This window comes from Sarcophilus harrisii, chromosome 2 (genome assembly GCF_902635505.1).
Source record: "Sarcophilus harrisii chromosome 2, mSarHar1.11, whole genome shotgun sequence".
In the NCBI taxonomy this organism is placed as follows: domain Eukaryota; kingdom Metazoa; phylum Chordata; class Mammalia; order Dasyuromorphia; family Dasyuridae; genus Sarcophilus; species Sarcophilus harrisii.
The window spans coordinates 252,890,480-252,911,247 of NC_045427.1; the positions used below are offsets into that span (position 1 = coordinate 252,890,480).

At 33.4% G+C, this 20,768-nt stretch overlaps 1 protein-coding gene across 4 annotated transcripts in view; it reads right to left on the reverse strand.

The window, feature by feature from the left end:
- RYR3 (ryanodine receptor 3) overlaps positions 1–20,768 on the reverse strand; it is a 708,417-nt gene that overhangs the window by 157,877 nt on the left and 529,772 nt on the right. For all 4 annotated transcript variants that reach the window (XM_031952023.1, XM_031952026.1, XM_031952025.1 and 1 more), the window contains exons 49-52: positions 15,525–15,615; positions 13,516–13,656; positions 12,371–12,534; positions 3,046–3,124 (exon numbers count right to left, since the gene is read on the reverse strand). In XM_031952023.1, the coding sequence (XP_031807883.1) occupies positions 3,046–3,124; positions 12,371–12,534; positions 13,516–13,656; positions 15,525–15,615 (475 nt within the window). The remainder of the gene's footprint in view (positions 1–3,045; positions 3,125–12,370; positions 12,535–13,515; positions 13,657–15,524; positions 15,616–20,768) is intronic.

Here is a 20,768-nt window from a genome sequence, read left to right on the forward strand (position 1 = left end):
ATCTTAACTGTATCTCCTTAGTACTTGAATTCTTTCTTTCTGACTGTTTGCATTTTGGTATTATTTCTTTTATCTGGAAGCCTGAGAATTTGACTATAATGTTCCTGGGGGTTTTCATTTTGGATGTTCTTTAAGGAAAAGACCAGTGGAGTCTTTCTATTTCTATTTTACCCTCTGGTTGTAAGATTTCTGAGTAGTTTTCTTTGAATATTTCTTTGCTTTTGAAGCAGGTTCTTTTTGTTATGATTATAATGTTCAGATAGTTGAATGATCTTGAATTTTTTTTCTCCTTGAACTGTTTTCTAGGTCATTTTTGTTATGAGATACTTTACATTTTTTCTCCTCTCACGTGTGTGTGTGTGTGTGTGTGTGTTATCCTATATTTTTTGTTGCCTCATGAAATCACTGGCTTCACTTAGCCCATTTGCATTTTCAGGGTGCTTGCTGCTTAGGCAAGATTTTGGGCATTTTGTATTAAATCATTAAATGTGTGTATAATTATTTCTTTCATAACTTTTGTTTGCTTTGCATTGTTTTTTTTCAAGCATTCTCATTTAAAAAAAAAACTCAACAAAATATTTTGAACTTTAAAAAAAAAAATTTCATCTATCTCAGGAATTATAATTGAGTTTGTCCCCAAGCTGTGTTCTCTAATATTCTGCTTGTGGTTGTTTAGTAATCATTCTCTTCTTCATTTGTTTTGATCATCTCTGTTATCATAATAGCTTATGATATGGTTATTTTTTGGTTTGTCCATTCTTTCAGCCTACTTCCTGACTTGAGAATTTATATTACTATTGTGTCCTGTGATATTTTTGAAGAGAGGGTCTAGGTTAGTCCTGTTGCTGATGTTTTGTGATATTAAATGTGTTATTTGCAGATCTCAGAGATAGACTGGGGATCTTTTGGAGAATTTTTTAGTGGTTAGATCCAGTGCAAATTCTGATTGCCATTCTTTTTCCAGCCCCAGCCTCCTCATCCAACCTCCACAAATTCCTATTCTGTGTTGGATCTGAATAAGAGTAGTTTGCTGCTGGACTGACTGCTTTGTCAATAAGCTGGAAAGCAATTTTGGGTTTGGTCTGGGATTCTTTCCTTGGTTATTCCTTTGTATGCTGAGCTAGATGCCAGAAGTGGGATCTGACATAGGGTTTAAGTCATACCATTTATGGTACTGGTTTCTAGGACCTTCCTATCCAGGAATACTACTCTTCGACTCAAATCCTTTTTTTTTTTTTTTCTTTAAGTCCACCTTGAATTTCTGACTCAGAAGTGGGCAGTAGCAACAAAGCTGTCAGTTGGTACTTGTTTCTATCATAATGCCCAGTGTGAAATTAGGGGTACCCTGTAAGAATTTTGAACTCTTATTGTATTGGTATACAGCCTTTCCTTGGTCCCTGCAGTATAAAGTAAATTCTTTTTCTATGTCCTCAGAATTCCTTTTCTGTCTCTCCTAGTTAGACTGGGACTTTTCCTGTACTTCCCCATAAGGTTTCAGTTTGGTGCATTTTCTAGATGTTTGAAGAAATATGTAGTGATTTCACCACAGTGCTTCCTACCACTAAGCTATTTTGGCTCCTCTCTAATGACTTATGTTTTTAAAAGAAGAGTTTATAAGTGCTATCAGGGACTACAACATTGTAACAACTATTATGGTTGGATCAGTGTTTTCCCCCCTGAGGCAATTGGGGTTAAGTGACTTGCCAAGGTCACAGCTAGGAAGTGTTAAGTGTCTGAGTTCAAATTTGAACTCACGTCCTCCTGACTTCAGGAGGACTCTATTCACTGTGCCAACCTACCCCTGGATCAGTATTCTCGTCCAGAATAAAACTTTCTGGACTGGCAACAGTTTTTTATGTTGTCTCTCTGCTGCAAATTTCTTCTTCCTGCAAACCAGTCCCAATGAAGCTGACAAAATATTTCCAAATATCACTTCACTAACTGTCACTCATTTCAATAATCTTGGGTTGTCTGTAGCATTAATATATTAAATATTGGAGGTAAGTATAATCTCCTTTGTTTGTACTTAAAGCCCTTTATAACCTACTTCCTTTTAGGTTTATTATATATTACTTCCCTTACAGTAATTTATTTATAATTTACATTAAATTTCAGACAAACAGGCTTTTTTGCCCATCCTTATATATGACATTCTATTTTTTGTTTCAGTGTCTTTCTGTTTTCTATGCCTGTAACATCTTCTGCTTCCTTCAAAATTCAATTCAAGTATAACCTTTACGAAACTTTTCCTAATTTATGAGATACTGGCACCTCCTCCCAAAATTATCTTGGATTTACATTGTACATATATTGCTTAAAAGGAAGGAGGAAACAAGGAAGAGGGGGAGGAGGAGGTAGGGAGGGAAGGAGGAAGAGAGAAAGAGAGAGAGAGAGAGAGAGAAGAAGGAGGAGGAGAAGAAGAAGAAGAAGAAGAAGAAGAAGAAGAAGAGAACAGAAGAAGAAGAGAAGAAGAAGGAAGAGGAGGAGGAGGAGGAGGAGAAGAGAGAGAGGGAGAGACAGATACACACACACACACACACACAGATAGAAGAGAAAAGAGAAGAGACCAATAGAGGAGAAATTAGTTGTTTCCCTTAACAGAAATGACTTTCCTTTTTGTCTTGTGCTCCCACACTCAACACAATATCTGGCACATGAAAGTCAATTAACAAATACTTGTTAATTAATTGATTTTAGTCTAAAATCAAAGGTAATAAATTTTACTTCTATTTTCTTGCCCTCTTACTTCCAATCTATAACATGTATGCAAATACAAATTCCATACTCACTGATTTTAAGAAAAAAGTTAACATTTCTAGAAGTAAGCATTTCCTTGACTGGTATAAAAACAAGCAGCAGCAGCAGCTTCTGCAGCCTCTTCCACTGACCTCCACAAACCTCAGGAAATTGCTGCTCTCAAATAATGAATGCTTTTAGAATGGTAAGTGTGTCACTTAGATAAATTGGGCAGATATTCAAAATTCAACCCTTTAATATTTTTTGGCTCTTTTCCTGACAATTGTTAGTTGGATGATAATCCCCTACCTTGTCACAGGCCCATTTGTCATGTGAATGCTCAGCATACTTGGTGACCACATATTCCAGTTTTTCAGGAAGAGAAAAGCTGAGAGAGAGAGAAAGGAAAAAAAAAAAGTGCCATCACACCACCAGGCACAAATGGAGATGATGAGAACAATTCTGAACTATCAGAATGTTCCCTTTTGAGATGGAAATGGGATTAGTGCCACTGGGACCATTCATATAATTTAGCAGAGTTCCAAAACATCAGGTCAATTAGAAACATTATCTAGTGGCTTCCCATGTTCCAAGGTATAGGTAGGACAAAATGGGAATGCGAAAGAGTTAGAAAATGCACCTTTATTTCTTTCTTACTGGCCTTATTGATAAAAGAGTTGTGTTTGGTGAAATATTTTTAGTTTTATAAAGGTGATGTTCAGAAGTAATGCTCAGTTCCTAACTGGGGGAAAATTCATTAGGAAGATTTTTGTTGGGTGAAATTTGTGTCACGTAGGTGTGATTTATATACATGTCTGTATCTGTAACAGAATTTCTAAGAACACACTGTACTTAGTAGGCTAATCTTGTATTAATTATACCTGATTCCAGTTATTCCAATTATCCTCCCAATATGCTCATTTTTAATTTGTTTAATGGTAACTAATGACATCTTACCTCTCTGTTTTCACTGCTTCATTCTGTTTTTATTTCAATTTGTTCCATTTTTCTTTTCTCTACTATTCTATGTGTCACATTCCTTTGCAATCTCACCTCAGTGTTCTATGTCCTTAGTATTTTACTAATTAGTATAAATTAGGTAATGTAAATTATACATCAGGACAGGTATAACCAAGAAAAAAAAGAGAAAAAAAATCTATGTATGGATTATGACATATAGATTCTTTACCCAAAGCATCCATCAGTCATTCCCATGGCTCCAACTTGGAATTGTCATAAATTTCAACTAATCTCTAATAGTACAATTACCTTGGTGATAAATTGTTGTAATCTCTTTGTATTTGAAGATTGGATTTTCTGTTCAGCTCTGGTCTTTTCATTAGGAAAGTTTGAAAGTTCTCTATTTCATTGAATATCCATATTCTCAGTTTTGGTGCATAGTTGATTCTTAGTTCCAATCTAAACTCCTCTGCCTTCCAGAATAGCATATTTCAACCTTTTTGATGTTTTAATTTGGAAGCTGCTAAATCCTGGGTAATCCTAATTGTGGCTCCTTGATATGAATTGTTTCCTTCTGGTTGCTTGCAGTATTTTTTTCATTGACCTGATAAATTTAGAATTTAAGTACAATATTCCTTGGAGTTTTCATTTTGGGATCTCTTTCAGGAGGTGGTCAATGAATTCTTTCAAAGACTATCATACCCTCTGATTTTAGGATATTCTTGATAATTTGTTAAAAGATGCTGTGTGATTCTTTTTTTTATCACAGCCTTTAAGTAGCCCAATAATTCTTAATTACTTCTCTCTCCCTCTGGATGTAGACGGTATTTTTCATCTAAATTTATTTGGGATTGCCTTGGATTACTGAACTGCTGAGAAGAACTAAATCTGTCATAGTTGATCATCACACAGTTTTGCTGTTACTGTGTATAGTGCATTCCTGCTTCTACTTGTTTTACTCAGCATTAGTTCATGTAAATCTTTGCAGGCCTTTCAAAAATCAACTTGTTTATAAATTTTTTTAGAAAAATAATATTTTACTTTTATATATCATAACTGCCATTTCCCAATTGATGGGCACCTACTTATTTTTCAATTGTTTGTCTAACACAGAAAGAGTTCTACAAATATTTTTGCACATGTGGGTCCTTTTCCCTCTTGTATGAATTTTTTTCCGATACAGACCCAGTAGTGGCACTGTTGGATCAAAGGGTGTGCCCAGTTTTATAGCCTTTTGGATGTACTTTCAAATTGCTCTCCAGAAGGTTGGATCAGTGTGCAACTCCACTATCAATGACCCAGTTTTCCTACACCCCCTTCAACATTTACCTTTATTTTTTTCCTGTCATCTTAACCAATCTGATAGGTGTGAGGTTGTACCTCAAGAGTTGTTTTAATTTGCATTTCTCTAATCAACAATGATTTAGAACATTTTTTTCATTTGAATATAAATGGCTTCAGTCTCTTCATCTGAAAATTGTCTGTTCATATGCTTTGATCTTTTATCAATTGGGGAATGACTTTTGTTCTTATAAATTTGACACAATTCTTTATGTATTTTAGAAATGAGGCCTTTATCAGAAATACTGGCTATAAAATTTTCCCCCCAGCTTTCTGCTTTCCTTCTAATCTTGGCTGTGTTGGTTTTGTTTGTGCAAACCCTTTTTAATTTAATGAAATCACAGTTGTATATTCTGCTTTTCATAAAGTTCTCTAGTTCTTCTTTGGCCACAAATTCCTTCCTTCTCCAAAGATTTCATAGGTAGACTATCCATTGCTCTCTTAATTTGCTTACTATCACCCTTCATGCCTAACTCATGTACTTATTTTGACCTTATTTTGGAATGGGGTGTGAGATGTAGGTTTATGCTGAGTTTTGACATTATTTACTAGTTTTCCCAGAAATTTTTATGAAATAGTGAGTTCTTATCCCAGAAGTTTGAGTTTGGGGAATTATCAAATACTAGATTACTATAGTCATTTATTATTGTGTCACATGTATCTAACCTATTTCATTGATCCACCACTCCATTTCTTAGCCAGTATCATATGTTTTTGATGAAAATCGTTTTATAAGCATTTTTAGATCTGGTATAGCTAGGGCATCATCTTTTGTATTTTTTTTTTCATTAGTTCCCTTGATATTTCTGATCTTTTTTTCCTTCCAAATGAATTTTGTTATTTTTCTACCTCTATCATATATATATATATATATATATATATATATATATTTGCAGTTTGATTATTATGGCACTGAACAAGTAGACCAATTTAGATCAAATTATTTTGAGAATTGATATTTTTCCAATTGTTTAGACATGATGTTATTTGTGTAAAATGTGGTTTGTAATTGTGTTCATATATTTCTTGGGTTTGTCTTGGCAGGTAGACACCCAAATATTTTATTTTGTCCATAATTATTTTAAATGAAATTTTTTCTTTCTATTTCTTGCTGCTGGGCTTTGTTAGTTTATTTGTGAGTTTATTTTATATCTTGCAACTTTGCCAAGGCTGTTGTTTCAAGTAGGTTTTTGGATGATTCTTTAGGATTCTTTTTGTTGTGTTTTGTTTTTTGGGTGAGGCAATTGTAGTTAAATGACTTTCTCAGGGTCATACAGCTAGTAAGTGCTAATTGTCAAAGGCTGAATTTGAACTCAGATCCTCCTGACTCCAGGGTCAGTGTTCTATCCATTGCACCATCTAACTATCCCCTAGGATTCTTTAAATATACCATCATATCATCTGCAAAAAGTGACAGTTTTATCTCCTCATTATCTATTCAAATTCCTTTAATTTCTTTCACTTTTCTTATTACTAAAGCCAAAATTTCTAGTACAATATTGAATAATAGTGAATATAATGAGCATCCTTATTTTACCCCTGATCTTATTGGGAATGCATGTAACTTCCATTACAAATATTGCTTGCTGATGTTTTTAGATAGATGCTGCTTATGATTTAAAGGAAAACTCCATTTATTTCTATGTTCTTTAGTGTTTGTTTTTTTAAATAGGAATGGGTGCTTTAATCTGTCAAAATATTTTTTCTCTCTCTCTCTCTATATATACTGAGATTATCATATGATTTCTAGTAGTTTTGTTTTTGATATGATCAATTATGGCAGTAGTTTTCCTGATACTGAACAGCCCTCTACATTCCTGATATAAATCCCAGTTGATAATAGTATATTATCTTCCTGATAAGTTGTTTATCTCTTTGCTAATATTTTATTTAATTTTTTTGCATCAATATTCATCAGGGAGATTGATTTGTAATTTTCTGTCTCCATTTTGGCTTTTCCTGGTTTAGGTATCTGTATCATATTTGTATCATAAAGGAAATTCAGTAGGATTTCTTTAACTATTTTTCAAAATCGTTTATGTAATATTGGAATTAAATATTTTTTAAATGTTTGGTAGGATTTACTTGTAAATCCATATGGTCCTGGAGATTTTTTCTTAAGAAGTTCATTGATAACTTGTTCAATTTCTTTTTCTAAAAATAAGACTATTTAAGTAATTTGTGCTCTTTTCTATTAACCTGGCCACTTTCTATTTTTGTAAATATTTATCAATTTCAATTAGCTTGTCAGATTTGTTGGCATATATTTAAGCAAAGTAGCTCCTAATTATTGCTTTATTTTCTTTTTCCTTAATGGAAATGTCACCCTTTTCATTTCTGATGCTAGTGTTTGATTTTATTCTTTCCTTTTTCTAATCAAATTAATTAAAGGTTTATCTATTTTGTTAGTTTTTTAAAATAAAACCAACCTCTAGTTTTATTAATTAGTTTAATAGTTTTCTTAATTTCAATCTTATTAATCTTTTCTTTAATTTTTCAGAATTTCTAACAGTATTTAATTTGGGGTTTTAATTTCTTCTTTTTTTTTGCCTTTTTTAGTTGCATACCCAATTCATAGATCTCCTTTTTCTCTATTTTACTCATGTAACTATTTAAAGATATAAAATTTCCCCTAAGAACTGCTTTGGCTGAATCCCAAAAATTTTGGTATATTGTCTCATTATCATCATTTTCTTGGTGAAATTATTGGTTATTTTTATGATTTATTATTTGATCCACTCATTCTTTAGAATTATTTAATTTCTAATTGGTCCTTTATTGAATGTAATTTTTATTGTATTATGATCTGAAAAGGAAACATTTATTATTTTTGCCTTTCTGCATTTGATTATGGAGATTTTTTTTAGGATTTATAGTTCTAATACATGATCAATTTTTGTGAAGGTGTCATGTACTGATGAGAAAAAGATATATTTCTTTCTATTTCTATTCAATTTTCCCCAGAGGTCTGCCATATCTAAACTTTCTAAGATTCTATTAAGCTCCCTAGTTTTTTACTTGTTTATTTTGTGGTTAGATTTATCTCATTCTGACAATGAGAGATTGAGATCCCCCACTAATATAATTTTGCTGTCTGTTTCTTCCTGTAACTGGTTTAATATCTTCTTTATGAATTTGAATGCTCTACCATTTGGGGTGTGAGTGTGAGTGTGTGTGTGTGTGTGTGTGTGTATTTTTCCTGAGATAATTGGGGTTAAATGACTTGCCCAGGGTCACACAGCCAGGAAGTATTAAATGTCTGAAGCCAGATTTGAATTCAGATCCTCCTGACTTCAGGGCTGGTACTCTATCCACTACACCAACTAGCTGCCCCTTGATTCATATATATTTAGTATCAATATTACTTTAATGTTAATGGCACCCTTTAACAAGATGTAGTTTCCTTCCTTATTTATTTTAATTAGACCTGTTTCTACTTTTGCTTTTATCTGAGATCAGAATTGCTACCTCTGCATTTTTTGCTTCAGTTGAAGTATAATAAATTCTACTGTAGTCTTTTACCCTTACTTTGTATATATCTCTTTCTTTTTCAAATGTGTTTCTTGTAAACAACATATTATAGGATTCCATTTTTTAGTCCACTCTGATATTCACTTCCTTTTTATGGTAGAGTTCATCCCATTCACATTCAGTTATTATTTATTGCCAGTTATGTATTTTCCTCCATCCTATTTTCTTTCACTTTCCCCTCCTATTTCCCTTTATGGTAAAATAAGTTTCTATACCTAAGTACATATTTTATTCCCTCTTTGAGCCCAAATTGATGAAATTAAGCCTCAGATAATGCTCATCTCCCTATCTTTTCCCCATGTACTGTAATATGTCATTTGTGCCTTTTTGTGTGATCTAATTCATCTCATTTTACCTTCCATTTTCTCTTCTCCCAGTACAGTCCTTTTGCTACACCTTAATGTCTTTTATCATCACATCAGAGTTGATTCATACCTTCCATCCATCTGTTCCCCCACTAAATGCTCCAGTAAAGGAATACAGTTCTCAAGAGTTACAAGTATCATTTCCCCAATCTAGGGATGTAAACACTTTAACTTTTAAATAACTTTTCTTCCTGTTTACCTTTTTATGCTTCTCTTGAATTCTGTGTTTAAAGATCAAATTTTCTGTTTAGTTCTGTTTTTTTTTTCAATAGAAATGATTGAAAATCTTTTACTTCATTGAAGATCCATTTTTTCCCTTGAAAGATATTGCTCAATCTTCCTGAGTAGTTGATTCTTGCTTGTAATCCCAGATTCTTTGCCTTCTAGGATGTGCTATTGTGAAAGCTACCATATCTTGGATAATTCTTACTGTTCCTTGATACTTGAATTTTTTTTCTTCTGACATCTTGCATTTTCCCCTTGAGATTATAGTTTTAGAGTTTTGCAAAAATTTTTTTTGGGGTTTTCTTTGTGGGATCTCTTTCTGGAAGTGATGGATGGATTTTTTAAAAGATTATTTTGGAGCAGCTTGATGGTAGATAGAGCACCAACCCTGAAGTCAGAAGGACCTGAGTTCAAATCTGGTCTCAGACACTTAACACTTCCTAGCTATGTGACCTTGTGCAAGTCACTTAATTCCAATTGCCTCAGAAAAAACAAAACAAAACAAAAAAAACTATTTTGTTTTCTGGTTCTAGTTACCAGAGTAGTTTTCCTTCATGATCTTTTGAAGAATACTATACAGGCTCCTTTTTGGGTCATGACCTTCAGCTAGACTAATAATTTTAATTTAAATTGTCTTTCCTAAATCTCTTTCCCAGGCCTGCTGTTTTTCCAATAAGGTATTTTACATTGTCTTCTATTTTTTGTTCTTTTTAGATTGTTTGAGTGATTTTTGATGTCTCATAGTCATTAGCTTCCATTTGCCTGATTCTAGTTTTTAATGTATGATTTCCACAGTTTTTTTTATCTCTTTTTCCATTTGATCAATTCTACTTTTAAACTGTTGTTTTCTTCAGTTTTTTTTTTGGGGGGGGCTAAATGTATTTTTTAAGGAATTGTTTTCCTTTTCCTTCTTGTATTTTTCTGAACATTGTCTTTGAGCACAGGGACCCCCTGTGTGTGGTGTCTTAATTACAGCAGGGGGTAGTCCTACCTGAGTTCTTCAGGAAACAACCTTGTTTCCTGGGTTAGCAATTTGCCTTTGGTACTGGGACTGGAGGTTGCCCCACTGGTCTGCTTTGCTACTGAGTTGGAACAAAGGTGTCTCAGTTCCTGATCTTCTATGATTAAGACCCTCTCACTGGCTTTCCTGGGCACTATCTGAGCTGGATTGAACATCCCCTTTTACCTCAGTGAAACTGACCTTTCTTGAACTTCTTCTAATCTATCTTGAGCTGGAGAGTGGTTGCACTTGGTCAGCCTCTTTAGAGAGATTCTGTTCTTAGGCTTGCTTTCATGTGGTTTTTGAGGGGAAATTGGGAAAGCTAGAACAGCTCCTTGCCATCTTAGCTCCACTGCTAAAAGTTCCTTATTCTAATTTTACATGAATTATTTTCTTCAATTAGCTTTTATACCTCTTTTTCTATTTGGCTAATTCTCCTTTTAAAGGAGTTATTTTCTTTGATGGAATTTTTTCCCCCACTGGCCATTTCATTTCTTAAGGAGTTGCTTTCTTCAATCAAATTTTGTGCTTTCTTTTCCAACTGTTGACTTTTTTGTTTTTACATAATTCTTCTGAATAATTAATTTCTTTTCCTACTTTTTCTTCTATCTTTCTTGATTTTTTAAACCTTTTTTTTGAGCTATTGCCAAAAGGACTTTTTAGACTTGCTTCTTACTAATTTTTAGCCTATTTTGCAACTTTTAAAGTTGAGCTCTTCTCCTGAGGGTATAGTGGTCACTGTCCCAAACTTCTTATGCTGGGGGCCAGGAATCTAGTCACTTGTTTTCCATGATGGGGCTTCAATTACTATATTGGGATGGCCTGGTCTAGTTGTTCAAGTTGTGCCAGGGTTCTACAGCTCACAATTTGGTCTCTATACTCTTTCTGGAGGTGTTACAGTTGGCCTACTGTGCTAATGGCCTCCTGAGCCAGCACTGAAGAGCCTCAGTTGGTAATCTGTGCTGTACTAACAGCCTCCCATTGAGTTATCTTGGACATCATCTGCATTGGGCTGCACTCCCCTTTTGCCTTCATTGTCTTTTAAAATCTTTTTATGAACACTTCCAAGAAGCCTTTTTGGGCTTGAGACCGATTCAATCTCCCTTTGAGATTTCCCATGTGGGAATTTGAGTTGGTGTTTTGGTCTTCTTTGTCACTACAATAGCTTTCTATAGTTAAGATTCTTTTTTGTTTCTTTCTTATTTTTCTCCCTCCCTCTGTCCCTTCTTTCCTTTCCTTCCCTCCTCCTTTTCCTCCCCTTCCATTTCTGAGGGAGACTGGGGAGACCTTAGGCAACTTCCTGGCTCCATCATCTTGACTTCATCCATCTTAGCTTATTTCAAAGCATAAGTTAGGTGCTTTATCCTAGCTTTGGTCTCTTCTGATGACATTGCTACTACCCAACTCAGTTTCTAGTACACCATCCTCCTTTAAATCATTTTGTATTATTTTACACATTTAAAATGTACTTAGCAGTATGAATGTTATCCCTTATTCTACCTTCTCTTACTCCCAAATGCCAAGTAGAACCCAAGCTCCTTGACTGCAGGGACTATTTCTTCATTGCCTTTGTCATTCCCACTTGCCAGCACAAATTCTTAAACAATTTATTATGTTTATCTATTATTATCATTTATAAAACATTAATTATTATTGTTCAGATAATACAAAAGCAATAAAAAGGAATATACTGAGATACTTGAATAGAAGGAAAATGTTCTTTAAGTTTGAAGGATATTTTATGGTTTAAGAGCATCTGAAAGGTACATAATATAACATTAAAGGATAAACAGCTTCTGAAAGAGGGAGACTAAACTATCCTTTGCTATATCTTTTTCTGAGACCTTAATGAGATTTTACACATCCAAGACCTAGCAAATATTACACTATATATAGCAAATGTTTAATAAATGATTGAAAATTAAACTGCTTTGTTATACAATTGAAACTTACAATACTAATTTCTAAACTAAATGAAGGTTTGTTAAAAACTATGAATAAATTAATAGCATCATTTATCAGAAAAATAATTTAAGTCTTTAAACTACATTTACTCAATGGAAAGAATTCATCACTTTATTTTATCATAAAGAAAATCAAAGAGTGATAAGTAGCCAAAGAGATAAGCCAAATCTTGAAAAAATGAATGCCTTTGCAAAAAAAGATAATATGTGACATAAACATTAACTTACAAAGTAATTTTTGGACTCACTTGATGGTGTTGATAGGTTTGGGATCAAAGTTTCCTTCTGTATCTACTGAAGTCTGCTTTTCCAATGTGGCTGTGATTCTGGTGTCTAAATAATCAGGTGGCAAGGCTCCAGCTATTGCACTGAGACAAGGTAAGGCCATTCGGAAGAGATCTGTATCATATTTCTGCGGAAAAGATAGGAACTAGTTGAAAAATCTAATTAAAAATTATTATGGCTGAATCACATCCAAAAGCAGAAGCGTCAGAAAAAAATAAGAATAATAGACAAGTTCATTTATTTTCCAAAAAAAGGAAAGGAGTGCTATCTGCTCCTTAATAATTTATGCTGCATACTTTGGAAATATCTTTGGAAACTGAAGTAACACGAGAAATAAAACTATTATATGATTTTTTTCCATATGGATACTACAAAATAAAATGGTCAGAATTTTGTTATGACTGAATTTCAAGCTATGTTGGATTGTACTAGCTCTTTATTTTTCCTTGGCCCACCAACTCACCCAAGTTATGAGTGCTGTACTTATGTGTACTTATACTTTGAATAAAATAAAGGTTTATTAAGAAGGACTACAAAAAAGGTATAGAACTGAGTAAATAGAGGTTGTGAAATAGTTTTTCAAAGCATAACAATTTTGAGACATATTGGGCTTGGAAGTTAGGAGAACTGGAGTCAATTCTCACCTTAGACACTTACTAGTTGTATGACTACAGGAAAATTACTTAACTTTTCAGGAAAATAGTTTATTCATTTGAAAAGTGGCATATTAATACAATGATTATTATGCCTATCTAGCAAAGTTTGCTATGAGCAAGAGGATTTGCAAACATTAAGACACTATAAAAATGCAAGTTGTTATTCTTATGGGATAGCTAAGCCATGTTAGGCATAGTTCAACAAAGGAAAATAGGGAGCAAAGAAAACAATAATAGCCAGTTGGGTTAACATACCACTCTGATGCCTTCTAATGTGCATTTTATATGTGAGGGGAAAAATAATTTACTAATTAAGGATTAGCTTTAGCAAAAAGAATGAATATACAAAGCACTGAAAACAAAGACAAAGTTTGAAACCCTGGTCTGTCTTGTTCCTTAATAATCACTTGGATCATTGTGTCCCTTACTTCTTTTAATGACATAGTCATTACCTTATGAGAGAGAGAGTCAAAAATCCCCCAGAAGAGCTTCTCCGTTAAATGTAATTCTTCTTCCACAGCCAAGCCATAGCCACCCCATCCCAAGGGAAGGCAGTAATACTTCCAGCACTGTTCATAATGATTTGTCAAAAGCTAAGAAGTTGGAACAAAATAGTAGTGTCAGGGTGAGGCAGAGAAAATCCACCAGCACTGTAATACGTGCAAAATTATTGTGCAAATATAGCAAGTCAGGATGATGATGAGAACAGTACTAAAGACAGATAATAAAAGGAACAGCAGAAAGGCTTTCAAACTAGGTAAGAAAAAGACATCGTTCATATTTTAAGCAGCATGGGCTTTGTTAAATTTGTTAAACTCATGACCCTTTTAACATACCTTTGTCTTAGCTATAACTGGGAAAAAATGGGGTGAACTTCATTTCTTTCCAAATGATAAAAGAAATCTTTGAAACTACTGATCCATCAGGGTTGGGAGTGATGTGTCATTAAAGGTCTGACTCTAAATATGTTTTGCTGTTTTTCAGTTGTTTCAGACACATCCATCTCTTTGTGACTCCATTAATTAATACATTAATTAATTAATATTATGTGATTCTGATAATAGAGGTTTGGAAAAGTCTTCCTCTTGCCTGCTTATTGATTACGAACTGCTTGCTTGAGCAGTCCTGATATCTTCTGCCCAGGAGAGGGCAGTAAGATATTACAAATGCCTTAGGAACATGTGTTGGAAGAAACGAGTTGACTGTCATACCACCTGTGCCAGTGTCAGACAGGGGAATTCTAGGATGCTGCCCTCAGCTTTACTTTCTACAGGCATGAGAAACCTATCATTTCATGTTACAGTATTTGGGGCTTAGCATCAGAGGGTGGGGTTTAAAACCTTGTCTCTACCACTTCTATCCAAACTCTGGAAAAAGGGAGGCTAGAGGGTGATATGAATGAACAACAAAGAATTCAGGGACTATAACTGCTGCCTCTTATTCTGCTAAAAATGTGTTGCATGACAGAAAGTTAAAGAATGTCTCTGTACCTTAATTTTATCATATATATATTAATACTGGGATAAAACTGATTTCATAATAGTTCATTTTTTAAAAAATCATTTAAGAGAGGGGCACAGCACAGTGGATAAAAAATGCTAGACTTAAAAAAATAGGTTCAAATACGGGCACAAAAACCATGCACAAATCACTTTACCCTTATGAGACTCAATTTCCTTATCTATAAATGTCAAATAACATAATGTACAGATGATACTTTGCAAACATTAAAGAGCTATATAAATGTTAGCTGCTGCTGAATGATAATAATAAAAAAACTAAAAGGATTGTTATTATGGGAAAAGTAGAGGACTTTTAGTTTTAGATCTTTGATTCTTAAAGATAGTTTTCTAACCCAAAACCTTCATTTTACAGATGAGGTAATTAAGACTCAGAGAGGTTTTAATGACTTGATTAATTAAAGAAAAATGCATTTGAAGTGAAAGATATGACATTCTTACCCTCAATGCTTATTAAAGAAAAACAACAAAAGTGATTTTGAATTAGGAGTTGTTTCTCTTTTCTCAAAGATCTAGAAATAAAGTATAACAAGTTATACACAAGTATAACAGTTTGTGTTAAGAACACAAGGCTTAGTCTTCAGAAATAAGGAAGAAAAAAATATCAAATAGAAAAGAACCAATGTATTATAGTTTAAGTGTAAAAAGTAAGGTTTAAAGACAGTCAGAAACACCTTAAATTATCTCTTATCTAAATTATTAATGGAATTGGAATTAGCAACTAATAAAATATTTAAAGAGAATCAAACAGATGAATTGAATTTACTCACACTTAAGAATGGAGGTTTATTTTTGTTAGCAATATCCTGGACTCTATTTAACAATTTAAAAGAATGAAATCATTCTCACAGATACTTGCTTTTTTTCTGAAAATGATGAAAATGGTTTGTTTTGTTGTATATGGCACACATAAGAATTTAATTGTTAGAAAAAATATTTACCTTAAGTGACATTTTACAATATTCGTTGAGGAGTGGTACATCAAAAACAAGACGGCGTAGAAGTTGTTGTAACATAGAAGGTCGTAAGTGACTAGAGTATGGAAAAGGGGGAAAAAACCAAATACATTATCAATACATGATGAGAAGTTTCAAAACAATTAGATAAAAAAAGTTCTTTAATGTATTCCAGTTCATGAAGAAATATTAAATGGCTTTTTAAAAAAAGAAATATGAACTTTTAAGAAAGTAAAGGAAATCTTTTTTCTCCCTCCCTCCCTCCCTCTCTCCTTCCTTCCCTCCCTCCTTCCTTCCCACCCTCCTTCCCTTCCTCCTTCTTCCCTCCCTTCCTTCCTTCTTTCCTTCCTGCCTTCTCTTTCCCTCTTCCTTCCTTTATTTTTCTGTTAAACTTTTATGAAGAGAATCTATGTTTTATGCTTCTACATGCCCTTTATCCATTCACTATTTATTCATTTGTTTTTCTAATCCGACACTCTATGGAAACCCTTCTTTTAAAATTTACCAATGCTCTAATTGTCAAATCCAATAATCTTTTCTCAATCTTCATTCTCTTTGAACTTTCTGTAAGATTTGATGTTGATGACCACTTTATATTTTTGGGTTGTATCCTCTTAGCGTCAATGACACTATATTCCCAGCTTTTCTCCTTATCTAACTGCTCTTTCATTTTCTTTGATGCTTTGTTGTCCTCCTACCATGTGTTACATGAGACCCTATTCACTGTCTTTTATCAATATTTTTCTTAGATTAATCTCCCACTTTCCCACAGCTTCAATACAGCGAGATAGATGTCTTCAAAATCCATAATCAATCCCAATTCTTTTGAGTTCTATTTCCACATGAATAATTGTCTAGGGGATATTTTCACCTGGCTTACTATTCAATTCACCCCTAGGCCATCACTCCAGCACTAGTTGCTCTCTCTTCATTTTTCCCTTCCTACCTCTTACTTGATCAAATCATTACCACAGTATCTTCCACTATCAATTCTCTTGCACCCTTGTCTTAGTGACAATGATGGTTTGTTCAAAACTCAGCCACTGTTTATTCTTACCATTTGCCACCTTTGCTCTTATTATAGTGGCTCTAATGCTAGGTTAATCTTTCACTAAGTTTCTTACTGAACAACCTCTCTTTCTTTGGAGATCACTAACCTAAATCTGTTACCCAATCAAGATTCTGGTGATGTTAGTTATCATTCTACTGTTGGATTTTTTTCTCTGACAATTAATAATTCATACTGAGAAATAATTCATTCTTATGTATTTTAATCAGGCCCTTATTTATTTTGGATATTAGAATCTTATCAAAGAAACTTGCTATAAAGATTTTTCCATTTCAATGAATCCTGATTATGAATTTTTTGTGTGTTCAGGGTCTTTTTATTTTTAAATATTGAAAATTTTCCATGGGGTCTCTATCCCCATTAAGTATAATGCTAGCCATTGGTATTATTATGATTATTTTTAATTAAATTTCATTCTCTTCCCCTTCCCCTCCCAAAGGCCTGCCTCTGCTTCTTCTGGAACTCCTCTCACTCCTAATTGAGAAAGTAAGAAAAACACAATCCCTGATTAAGAAACAACCAAATAAAAACATGTACAGTTAAATCTCCACATTGGCCATGTTCAGAAAAAAAATCTCAATACTCCCTCTGAGTTAATCACTTCTTTATAAGGAGCTTGTTGGTACGGTTAACGAGTCCTTTGGCATTGTGGTTGGTCACTGTGTTGATTAGAGTTCCTAAGGCTTTGAACATTGTTTATAATATTATTACTATATAAGTTATTCTCTTGGTTCTTCTCAATTTATTTTGCATCAGTTCATACAAGTCTTCCAGAATTCTTTAAAATGATTCTCTTCAATTCTTACAACATAGTATTCTATCACATTCATATATCATAACTTATTCAATTAGTCTCCAATTGATAGGGAGTTCTTCAGTTTCTAATTCTTTGCTACTTCAAACAAAAGGATTATAATCACTTTCATACATATGGCTCCTTTCTTATTTGTTATTTTTGTGGGTGTGTACTTAGTAGTGATATACCTGAATCAAAGGCTATACATGGTTTAATAGCCTTTTTGGCATAGTTCTAAATTTCTAAATGACAGGACCAGGTCATAGTTCTATCAACAGTGCATTAATATATATGCTTTCCAACAATACTTCAACACTCGTTTTCCCTTTTTGGAAAATATACGTTATTAAGGAAAGATTCATTTACTGAGGTGTTTTCTAGTATTTTTTTTAAGAAGATGGGTTTTATGTCTTGTAAAAATTTTTTCTGCATCTACTGATAAAATCATATGATCTCTGCTGTTTTTGTTATTAAAATGATCTATTATGGTTATTATTTCCTGATATTGAATTTATCCAACATTGCTGGTATAAGTGTAATTTGGTCATAGTGTATTATCTTTCTGACATGCTACAGCAACTTTGGTAACATTTTATTTAAAAATTTTGAGTGAATTTTCATTGCGGATATTGTTCTGTCTTTTCTGTTGTGACTCTACCTTGGTTAGTTGGCAATATGATACTTTAAATCATAGACAGAATTTGGTAGAATTTCTCACTTTTCCTATTTTTTTCAAATAATTTACATAACAATCAATTGTTCTTTGAATGTTTTGTAAAATTCACTTGTAAATACATCTGATCCTGGGAATTTTTTCTTTGGAAGTTAATTTATGACTTTTGCTCTTTTTGAGACTTATCATTCACATTATTTCTTGTTTTATTAATCTAGATGAATATATTTTTTTTCTCTCTATTTCTCTCTTTTTTTTATTTATTTAATAGCCTTTTATTTACAGGTTATATGCATGGATAACTTTACAGCGTTAACAATTGCCAAACCTCTTGTTCCAATTTTTCACCTCTTACCCCCCACCCCCTCCCCTAGATGGCAGGATGACCAGTAGATGTTAAATACATTAAAGTATAAATTAGATACACAATAAGTATACATGACCAAAACATTATTTTGCTGTATAAAAAGAATCAGACTCTGAAATATTGTACAATTAGCTTGTAAAGGAAATCAAAAATGCAGGTGGGCATAAATATAGGGATTGGGAATTCAATGTAATGGTTTTTAGTTATCTCCCAAAGTTCTTTCTCTGGGCATAGTTGGTTCAGTTCATTACTGCTCCATTGGAAATGATTTGGTTGATTTCGTTGCTGAGGATGGCCAGGTCCATCAGAACTGGTCATCATATAGTATTGTTGTTGAAGTATATAATGATCTCCTGGTCCTGCTCGTTTCACTCAGCATCAGTTCGTGTAAGTCTCTCCAGGCCTTTCTGAAACCATCCTGTTGGTCATTTCTTACAGAACAGTAATATTCCATAATATTCATATACCACAATTTATTCAGCCATTCTCCAACTGATGGACATCCATTCAGTTTCCAGTTTCTAGCCACTACAAAAAGGGCTGCCACAAACATTCGTGCACATACAGGTCCCTTTCCCTTCTTTATAATCTCTTTGGGATATAAGCCCAGTAGTAACACTGCTGGATCAAAGGGTATGATAACTTTTTTTTGATAACTTTTTGACCATAGTTCCAAACTACTCTCCAAAATGATTGGATTCGTTCACAACTCCACCAACAATGCATCAATGTCCCAGTTTTCCCACATCCCCTCCAACAATCATCATTATTTTTTCCTGTCATCTTAGCCAATCTGACAGGTGTGTAGTGGTATCTTAGAGTTGTCTTAATTTGCATTTCTCTGATTAATAATGACTTGGAGCATCTTTTCATATGACTAGAAATAGTTTCAATTTCTTCATCTGAGAATTGTCTGTTCATATCCTTTGACCATTTTTCAATTGGAGAATGGCTTGATTTTTTATAAATTAGAGTTAATTCTCTATATATTTTGGAAATGAGGCCTTTATCAGAACCTTTGACTGTAAAAATATTTTCCCAGTTTATTGCTTCCCTTCTAATCTTGTCTGCATTAGTTTTGTTTGTACAAAAACTTTTCAGTTTGGTATAATCGAAATTTTCTATTTTGTGATCAGTAATGATCTCTAGTTCTGCTTTGGTCATAAAGTCCTTCCCCTTCCACAGGTCTGAGAGGTAAACTATCCTGTGTTCCTCTAATTTATTAATAATTTTATTCTTTATGCCTAGGTCATGAACCCATTTTGACCTTAGCTTGGTGTATGGTGTTAAGTGTGGATCAATGCCTAGTTTCTGCCATATTAGTTTCCAATTTTCCCAGCAATTTTTATCAAACAGTAAGTTCTTATCCCAAAAGTTGGGGTCTTTGGGTTTGTCAAAGACTAGTTGCTATATTTGTTGACTGTTTTATCCCTTGATAGATGAATATATTTTATAAATGTTTATCCATTATGCAGTTTTACTGGTACATCCAGGTTTTGTTTCATGCTTGGAATGCTCTCCCTTCTTCACTCCAATTGCTGATCTCCCTAGCTTTCTTTAAGTTTCAATTAAAATCCTACTTTCTACAGGAAATCTTCCCTAATTCCTCTTAATTCTAGTGCCTTCTCTCTGTTAATTACTTCCCACTAATTCTATATGGCTTATTTGTATATATTTGTTTGTTGTATCCCTGCTTTTGCCTCCTTTTGTATATTGAGGGTTTAATACAGTGCCCTGGCATAGATATTCAATAAATTGATTAGTAGAGAAACTTGTACCAATATTATTTCAGATTTCATGAATTTATATCAAAGTACTAAAGAAATGTGTATCTTATTTCTCTTGCTAGACTGTCAGTTGATCCCTAAGGGTAGAGGCTGTATCATTTTCTCTGTAGCCCTAGTCTCTAGAAAATGATAAGAACTTATTAATACATATTTGCTGAATTCAAATGAATCGCAGAGAACCTTGCTCCCTAGCTTGGGACCTTCAGTGCCTTAGATAGTATAAGTCTTATTAATATTCAAACTACTCCAAACTTGTCTTGGCTGAAAAAGTGGTAGTCTTACTGTTCATGTTATATAATGTGGAGCCTTAGGTACCTTATCCTCTCCAGTGGTCCTCAAAGTGTAGTCCAAAGACTTGTTGGGGTCTCTAAAACCCTTTTGGAGGGTCTACAAATTCAAAATTATTTTTTATTTCTAATATAGTAAATAGCTATAAATATAACTCATGTGAACAAAAACTCTTTGAACAGATTCTTGATAGTTTTTTTTTTTAAACAACATGAAGATACTGAAAACCAAGGTTTGAGAATCACTGCG